This window comes from Quercus lobata, chromosome 4, assembly GCF_001633185.2.
Source record: "Quercus lobata isolate SW786 chromosome 4, ValleyOak3.0 Primary Assembly, whole genome shotgun sequence".
In the NCBI taxonomy this organism is placed as follows: domain Eukaryota; kingdom Viridiplantae; phylum Streptophyta; class Magnoliopsida; order Fagales; family Fagaceae; genus Quercus; species Quercus lobata.
In genome coordinates this window covers 33,183,580-33,193,280 of record NC_044907.1, presented here as the reverse complement: position 1 = coordinate 33,193,280, position 9,701 = coordinate 33,183,580, and the positions used below count along the sequence as shown (strand labels likewise).

The window sequence follows — 9,701 nt, the reverse complement described above, 5'->3', positions numbered from 1 at the left end:
CTGTTTATACATTAAAAAATATTAAAAATGGGTCCCACGGCACTATTCACACATTTAAAAATTATTTTGCTACAATGTTTTCGGTTTTCAGTTTCAGCAATAATAAGTTCAATCCAAACGGACCCTTAGTGTTTATTTGTGGCTTACACATTACAAATAGGTGTTGAATTTTGAAACTTTGCTTAGTTTTAATAGTTGAAGGATGGGAGAGAGGAAGGTGCTAAACAAATACTAGGCACTTGTCTTCAACTCAGAGGATTTTGAGGGGTCAAGCACACATGATGCTCCCCATAAGTAGATGTTATTGGTGACAATTATTTATTGAAGGTTCTGATTCTACTTCAAATGTACAAATGTTTTGCTGAGCTTACCATCAAGACTAATCCACAAAATTTCAACTATATTGTTAAGTCTGGTGCTACCAGAAATTTTGAACCTGTGTGAAGAGGATGAGGTAAAATAAAATAAATAAAAATAAAAGTCTTGCAATCTTTTGCCCATATAACATGGTTTTTGACTAAATATTTTGATTATTCTTTTGATTCATTAGGCAGCAGAGACAATAACCATAAAAAAGAAGTAGGAGAGATGGAAGATGCAATGAAATCTTTAGACAACAAAAACCTTGGATTTGAAAATAAAAATGGACATCATTACTACACTGGATGGGATGAAATCTATGAAGGTATTATTTGCTTTACCAATTCTATTTTTATTTATTAAGGTAGGGTATCTTCTCACAATGCCACAAATGGAGTCTTTAAGTCCCAAATAGCCTCTGTAAATTTTAAGATTGCATGATGATAGATCAAAGTAGAAGGCCATGAAGGTTGTCTCTGGCCTTTTAGGTATAGGTTTTTATTTTTTGGGATGCTCTTCAAAGCATATACTTGGTTATGTGATGGCAATGTTGCTTTTAAATTTTCCTTCAAATTCACTCACTTTCTTAAAGAGATTTCTATTTTCTTTAGTTTATAATATCTGGGTCTTTATTTTTCATTTAACTTTTATGGGTGCAGCTCTTTTTCTTGTATTTCATCGACTTAATTGGCAGACAAGGTACCCCACATGGTACTACTCTTTCTTATCAATTTTCAGCTTCAATCTTCTTGGGTTTAATCCTTATTCAAATATGTTAAAACTTTTAAGGTTTTTTGTTTTAATTGGTGGTAGCTAAGACTTGAGTAAGGATCTTGCAAAATATGCAAAAATGTTAGTAGTAGGGGCTGATGGATGGGCTCTGAGCTGCAAAAAGACTTGGCTCTATCGAGTTTCCAAAATCTCAAAGTTGTTGTTGTTGTTGTTGTTGTTGTTGTTTTTTTTTTTTTTTTTTTTTTTTTTTTTTTTTTTTTTTTTTTAAATCATCACTCCCATGTCATAGGTAATTTAAAAGATGTTACCATATAATAATAATAGAAAATTAGAACAAAAAAAAAAGGTTATTTAGAAGATGTTGAAGCACTAGGGCAAAGTAGGTAAATGAGATCTATCAAGTATTTATCTTCCTATTTAATTTTTTTAATTGTAAGCATATAAAACAGGCAGTCATGAAGTTTTCAGTTGCAATTGTGAAACCTGGGATAGTAATTAACATTTTATGGCTTTTACACAAATTATGAACTTGAAGCAAGGGAATCAATTTTGTAGCCAATTTGTGGTGGGTGTGATCTCTCATCCCCCAATTTTTAGCAAAGACAACATTTCTGGTGGCTGGAATGTCAAAGTTTTACTTCATGCCTTTTCATTTCATTTTTTACAATTTTGTGGAAATTTACAAGGTTGTTTTGGTGTTACAATGCAGAAGAAAGTTCTTGGGAATGATGAGGTTTTGTTGAAATTTGATGAGACGAAGGGTAGGGGGAGTTTTGAGAGTTTGGAGAGTTTGATGGAGTAAGAGGATGGTAGTTTAGGTAGTGCTTCTGAGATTGAATGGGAGAGTAGTGAAATTGAAGTTAAATAGGATGAAAGAGAGAATCATTTTTATGGTATGGCAGTGGTATCTTCTGCATCATCACAATTTGGCATGTTCCAACTTCTATGATTGGTGAGAGCATGTACTGGTGACTGTTTCTTCACTATGTTGGCGTGCTTGACATAGCAGTACGTGATGGAAATGTACGGTGCTCAGGACAACCCCAGAGCCACACTTCCTATTTTGAACTCATGATAGATGCTTCCAAGACACCTATACCAATTAGGCTTGAGCTTGGTGGAGAAATGCATTTATTGTGTATGAAGATGTGTGTGTGGATCATGTATGATTCCTTTTGAAATTTGATGTTTAGCTGGCTTTAAGTCTGTTTGTCGTGTTTTCCCTTATATCTATCAATTGTTCGTGGAAACGAATAGCATGGTAGAAACATAATTAGTGTGCTTTTGTTTAGCTTATAAAAACAATACAGGTAGTTTTTTTTCTCAAGATATGTATATTTTTGTTTTGTCTTATTAAAAGGTTTATTCTTAAATTTCATTTGAGATTAAAGTTAACAATGACTGGCCTTTTTAATTTATCATTATCCTTTTATTGAATCAAATGTATTTATAACTAAGTGTACCATTTTTTTAAAGAAAAAAAAAAAAAAAGAATAACTAATTGTACCAATGAAGTTAAACTTATAAGGAAAAGTGGCCTATGAGTCAGTGGCGAAACGAATGGTGATTAGAAAACAAGTCCAAAGGGCTTAAAACATTATACATACTTGTACTACACTTCTATTATTTGTATGGCACACACACTCCCTATATAAATTATAAAGACAACTAATTATAGACAATATTTTACAGGCTTAACATCTGATGCTTTGACCTTCTGATTTTTAATAAGTAGTCTTTTCAACATAATTGGAATAACTTGTATGCTCTCTGCATATTCAACAATCTAGGTCTAAATAACCAACAACAAAAAATGCCTAAAAAATTAGATATATTCCAAAAGGGCGGCTGTGTCAGTTTGGAAACAACTTATTTAACTTTTTAATATAAGTGTGCTAGAAAATTTGAAGGTTAAAAAGATATAAATAAAAACTAAAAAGTAAAAAGTTGGTTTATAAGCTAGTAACGAGGACCTTGCGGAAACAAGGAGATGGAAGATTAACCACATTACAAGACATGGAAATATAGTTGGTCATAAGCTAGCCACATTGCAAGAAAAAAGGTCTATTACAACTGAAACAATCGTTGCAATAATTACAAAGTCGTTGCAATAAGGTGTTATTGCAACGATGAAAAAGTTGTTGCAAGCCGTTGTAATAAACTCTGAGGCAAAAGGTTTATACAACAAAAAAATCTCGTTGCAATAAATCGTAAATATTGCAACAAACAAGTTGATGCAATAACTTCTTTATTAAAGAAAATAACTTTGTGGCAATAGCTTATTGCTTCAAAGGTTTTGTGAAAAATGTCATAGCTTACTACAACAAATAACCTTGTTGCAATAGGTTGAGGTTTTTTATTTTTTATTTTTTTATATTTTTTTATTACCCTGTCTATAATATAGACATTATATTTAGGAACTCCAATTTAAAGATACAAATTAAATAAATGCAAAAGTCAAAGTACTCCATCAAATTGATATGTCAAAGAACACAAATATATACATAACTTGTTGAGTTTACAATCAAACACATAGTTTCAAAAGTAAATATACACAAATATATACACAACTTATAAGAAAATTTCCTTTTAGAAAGTGATATCCATGCATGCTTCACAACCACTTCATTGGCCTCCACCCTATACAATTGAAGAGGGGAAAAAATATTTGCAATCTATATATGTCTCAATAGAAGCTAAAAAGAAGAAAATATTTAACCAATAGAAGAACATGAAAAAGTATGGAGATTTTGGGTGTGGCATGTTGTGGGTCTTTGGAGATTTCAGGATGTGGCTAGCTAGACTTTGGAATTTGATGATTTTGCTTGTGTTTGAGAAAATATAGTCTTTGGGATTTATTATTTTGTATTTAAGCTGAATTTTTTGGGTCTATTTTTGAAGAAAATTTATAGGTTTATGGGTTCATTGGAGATTGGTTTATTTACTGGGTTTATGGGTTTGAAAGGGTGTCCACGGGTCAGTCTGGGTCGGGTTTGTGCCCAACCCATGGCTGACCCGACAAAATCGAGTGGAGGAAGTTCAAACCTATCGCCGACTTGAGAGGGAGTTAGATCAGAGCGATTGGATTCAAACCAGAACGCGGTCGGTATAAACCGTCCACGGTGGAAAAATTTGGTCAAAATAGTTTTTTTCATACGAAATTTTGCCAGATCTGCCAGAGATCTCAACAAATCTGGTGAGATCTCGCTAGATATGATGAGATTTCCACCAAATTTGGCTGAGATCTCACTAGATTCAGTGAGATATCCCTAAGTCTGTCATAAATCTCATTGAATCTAAAGTATTTTGATCAAAAACTCACCAAAAAAAGCTTGAATTGCCATATTTTGGTAAGGTTCCGGTCGGGTTGGTTGAGGCTAGTTTTAAAGGAGAGAACTCGCCAACCGACCCACCGAAGTTGGTTTATGGGATTTGTAACCCGCTGCCGATCGTTGGAGTTGATTTTTGAGAACTGTAATCCACCGTCGACCGCCGGAGCTCACGAGTTAATTGGATATGTCTTGATTTGGGGAAGAGCATGTTCACACGTTCTTCCCAAAAATAAAATAATGAAAAGCAACAAAAAATATTTTATTAACTATTGATAATTTTAGATTACAAAAACTTAAAATTTAAACATTTTGTTGATGACTTAACTATTAATATTTGCTTTTCTGGAAATTTCGAAAGTATGAAAGATATAAAAAGAAAATGTAATCTAATGATAGATTTGTCAAAATTCACCTCCAATAAAAAGCATATTGAGTGGAGTTGTAGTCTTAAATTACGACCATTCCTTTTTTATTTATTTATTATTATTTATTTATATATATGTAAATATGAGATATGAAATTTTATAATTATGATAGTTATTAATAGACATTTATTATGATTTTTTTTTTGTATACGAAATATTAAATATGCAATTAAATATTAATTATGATAGTTTTAATAGATATTTATTATAATTTTGTCTTTATATGGAATATTAGATATGCAACTTGATAATAATTATGATAGCTATTAATAGAAATTTATTATAATTACTATCTTTATATGGAATAATAAATATGCAATTTGATAATTATGAGAGTTATTAATAAATATTTATTATGATAGTGTTTTTGTATGGAGAACTGTTTATTCCATTTTTCAAAGAAAATATAATGGGGAATTATTTAATTGGGGATTTAAATAAAGAATAGAGTTTAAATTCAAATAAAAAGTACACATATCATAATATTGACATGTAAAATTGTGAAACCATGAAAAATTATGTGGCAAAATAATATTAAGTCAACCAAAAGCCAAACTTACTCAGTTTAGGCCGTGTTTGTAAACGCAGCTATAGGAAACGCAGCTCTATCCTATAGCCATGTTTTTGGGGTCTATAGCCGTGTTTTTGAAATGCGGCTATAGACCCCTTTTTTTGGTAGTGAAGTACTGTATTTTCTTTTCAGAGTTTGGTTAACTAATACTCTTAGAGCATTTGTTAATGGACCATTTTAAAAAGATTTTAATATCACTTTCATGATAAATATAAAAATCTATCAAAAAAATTAATATATTTTTCCTTTTGTCATAAAAGTTTCTAAAAATATTTCCTAAACTAATACCTTAAGGCATCGGTTAACTTTTCCTTTGTTATAATTTATAACTAATATGTTTCTTAGACTAATGATAAAGAATAATAATCTTGGAGTAGACATCATTGGTCGGAATTCTATTGTATCTATATAATTAAAAAAAAATAAAAAAAATAAATCATAGAGGTAAGGATGTAATTTTCACAAAGTAATGATAAATTGTGTCCGTTATCAAAAAAGATTAGTTTAAATGCTTCTATTGTTTTATTTCACAATACGTTCCTTTCAATAAATCAAACCCAACAATTGGTGTTAGTGAAGGATGACAGAAATGGCTCCTTTTTGTGCCTCCTTCTTTTTCTCTCTTTCGCTAGCAATCCTGTGGATTTGCCCAACATATGCTCGGCTAAGTGTGAAGGTATCAGAAAATGAGCTTAAAGTGATTTGCTCTTCTCACGAAGACCCTCCATTCTGTTTGCAAGCCCTCAAATCTGATCCTCAGACACCCCTTGTCGATCTTGTTGGCCTTACCAATATTTCAATTCACTTGGTAGATGTTGCTGCTAATAAAACCCTTGCCCTTATTCGCTCACTCATCATGACTGCAGACCCCGAATTGAAAAAGCATTTAGACGATTGCCTCGAAATGTATGATATTACTATTAGCGAAACAGAAGACGCAAAAACTGCGTTGAAAGCTCATGACTACGAAACGGTAAATGTTGCATCTGATAGTTGCATGACTAATGCTGAAATCTGTACCGATACAACAACTAGTGCACCGCCTCTCCAACAAGAGAACAAAAATATGCGTTATCTCTGTGAGACATTTGTGGTTGTTTCTAATCATCTTTTATGAGATTGTCTAGACTCTAGTTAAATATTTTTGTACGTGTGGCCATGCAAAATAGTATATTTGATATTATCGGTCACTTTCTATTGAAAAAAAAAAAAAAAAAATTTATCTTGGTTTTTGTTGATTCAAGTTGAGGACAGGTACAGATGTGGCATGATCTCCTCTTGGAAACAAGGGCATCTCCACGTTTAACTCGGTGGTCATAAGATCACCCTGACTTACAAAAAAAAATATATATATTAAACCAATTTATTTTAACCACCCAAATAAAATTATTGAATACCCTGACTTGAGAATCACAAGAATTTTAGCTCAACAAAATTAAAAATAATGTTACAATAAAATTTGTTGTCAAAATCTTATAGATGTAGTATTATTCTTATTACCAGATCATGGGTCTTGTGAGAACCCAAAGGACCCATGGCACCATGAGAACACTCTTGTAAAAGAGTAGTGGGCAAGAGCCCAACAATGAAAGAAGAAAAGAAAAAACCTTGAATAAGGTGAGCATGACCCCAGAAAATGGTACAAATGAAAATCTCCTCGAAAGGGATCCCAAAAACCCCAGCAAAAAGAGGAAGCAAGCCCATGGAAAGTAGAGAAAGAGGAGACATACAGATGGGTGTGAAGGCCCATGGCGCTGGGCTGCTACAGTTCAAAGGAATAAAGTTGTGCATGTGCCCTTACCATCAGCTATAGCTTTTGGTCTAGTGGGTAAGCACTTGGTCCTAATAATTGGTATGGGTGAGACTGCCTACGGCCAATCAAGCTTCAGCACAAAAAATTTGTGTTCATTGAGTTAGGCTTAACTATAAATATTGAAAAAGGAACATATCAAAAATAAATTTACCAATGGGAATTAAAATGGCAAATAAGATACTATGTAACATCATCCCTACAGATAACATCATCTCAATATACGGCACATTCAAAAGGGATAAATGTGTGATGTGCAAAGGTATCACATAATTATCAGTGAATAAGGTAAAAAAGATAAACACATAAATGAAGGTTGATGAGTTAGAATCCAAAAATATGAACATCTAAAATTCAGTTTGCGAAGAAAAGCCAAAAAATAGGATGAGCTAACACAACTGACACCATGTTCCCACGGTTATATAGGTAAGGATCAAAGAAAAAGAAAGAACTTACTAATTATAATCTAGCTAATTAGCTATAGGTCAACTGGCACTACCGGAAATAAAGTTTTTTTTTTTTTTTCACCATCACAATTTAGTGCAGAGGATTCATTGTTGAACATACAAATAAAGCTATTTAATACTTAAAAATAAAAAATAAAAAATCTCCCGAATGCAAAGGTAGCAGATGAGACCAAAACAGTATTGGTCATGGTCTAATGTCTCAGAGAGATCCACTTGCCTCCACTACTATTTCAAGCCCTGAGTCTCTTAGATGGCCTAATGTCGGGAAGTACAGATTAGATATTGCATATTCGGAGTCAGTTCAGAGAGGATATTGATCTCTTCATCATTGCTGATGGTAAGATGGAAATGTACAGTTCATGTTTCTTCCCCGCAGTTCTTGAAGTTCAAGAATCAAACATACCAGTTCTCTGACACAATTAGAAATAGAAACTAAGAGTGAGTCTTATTATTGTGTCCCTTTGGTTTTCACACTTTGGTACAAAAACTAAGAATGAGTGTTATTATTGTGCATTTTTTGTTTTTTGGCACAAAAATTAAAAAGTTGAATGCAACACACGGCATAAAATTACCCCATAATTGAAACCTAATTGGAAATTTAATTGGATTTTTTATTAACTTTGGCTTTAAATATATACTAGCTAGTTTATAACCCATGCATATGTATGAATACACATAAAAAATATAGTTAAATGCATAGTAAAATTCCTAAATAATTTTTCTTTTTTGCTTTTTGAGAAAAAATTCTTACGTAAGTTAAATGATATTTATTGTCATTATTTTACACATATATATACATGGTAGATATTTTTATATTTTGTTAACTCTTAAAAAAGTCTTGTAAAAATATTATTTGGTAGAAAATACAGATTGTTCATGGTTGTTTATATATTTATTTTTTTATTTACAGTTTATTAATTATGGAATCTTTAGTTTTTATACTCAATACTCACGTAAATAGATATTTAATTATGATATGATACCACATTTGGCACCAAAATTAAGAAATAATTTAGATATATGGTGCAAAATTGGACTTTAACGGTAGAATCTAATTGGATAGATAATTTTGTGACATGTGTCCCATCTAAATTCTTTAAATTTTTTCTTTTTTTTTTTTCTTTTTTGCCAAAATGAATGATGCATTAACACTTGACACAAAATTCAAGAAGAGCACTATAATGACACTCGAACCTCTTAAAACCAGGTTTAAGATTCCAAATTAGATTTCAATTGAAGTGTAATTTAATACCAAGTGTACAATTCAATTTCTTAATTTTAGTACAACTATTTAGAACACTATAAGAAATGAAAAATGAAATTAAAAAGGCAATAAGTACTTTTCAATTATACTATAATTTTGTATTAGTTAGATTTACACATAAATTTAGACATCTAAACTCAAATATCTAGATATAGTGTACAATTGTAATTGTTCTTAATTTCTCATGTATATGCATGGGGTCACACACTAGTTATATATATATATATATATATATATATATAATCAGTAACCTCTACAATGCACAAAAAAGTTTAATAAAATACGATTTGATCTAAAACTTTTACTTTTATTTTTACATAAAATTTGACTACAAACTTGGTTGTAGTCTAAGACTACAACTCTATCTTAAAAAAATATCATAACTACATATTTTCAAAATGAAAATTTTGAATTGCATGTTTTTTATGTTCTTAACAAGTTTATCAAATTTCATGCCAATCAGATATAATTTACTATTTGATCCATAAACTTATTTTTTATGTATAATTTTAGATTGCAAAAACATAAAATTTAAACATATCGTTGATGACATAGCTATTGATATTTTATTTTCTTAAAATTTTGCAAGCATGAAGGATATAAAAAGAAAATATATTCCAAATGTGAATTTGTCAAAATTTACATCCAATAAAAAAATATCGAGTGAAAATGTAACCTTAATTAAATTACAACAAAGTTTGTTGCCAAATTTTGTCCTTTATTTTTTGTGTAAATATGAG

General features: G+C 30.9%; 1 protein-coding gene and 1 long non-coding RNA gene across 2 annotated transcripts; both read left to right on the top strand.

Moving 5' to 3' along the window:
• The first annotated feature begins 65 nt into the window (after positions 1-65).
• Positions 66-2,409, top strand: LOC115987821. The gene is made up of 4 exons (XR_004091225.1): positions 66-454; positions 551-685; positions 1,020-1,071; positions 1,802-2,409. It is a non-coding gene; the product is annotated as an uncharacterized LOC115987821 (long non-coding RNA).
• A 3,600-nt stretch (positions 2,410-6,009) lies between these two features.
• On the top strand, positions 6,010-6,537 carry LOC115985066 (pectinesterase inhibitor-like). Its single transcript, XM_031108037.1, has one exon. It carries the CDS (start codon positions 6,010-6,012, stop codon positions 6,535-6,537), a length of 528 nt encoding a protein of 175 aa, XP_030963897.1.
• The last annotated feature ends 3,164 nt before the right edge of the window (positions 6,538-9,701 follow it).

Excerpts from the sequence above, each read along its gene's own strand:
- LOC115985066 (XM_031108037.1), top strand. The coding sequence starts at position 6,010 with ATGGCTCCTTTTTGTGCCTCCTTCTTTTTCTCTCTTTCGCTAGCAATC.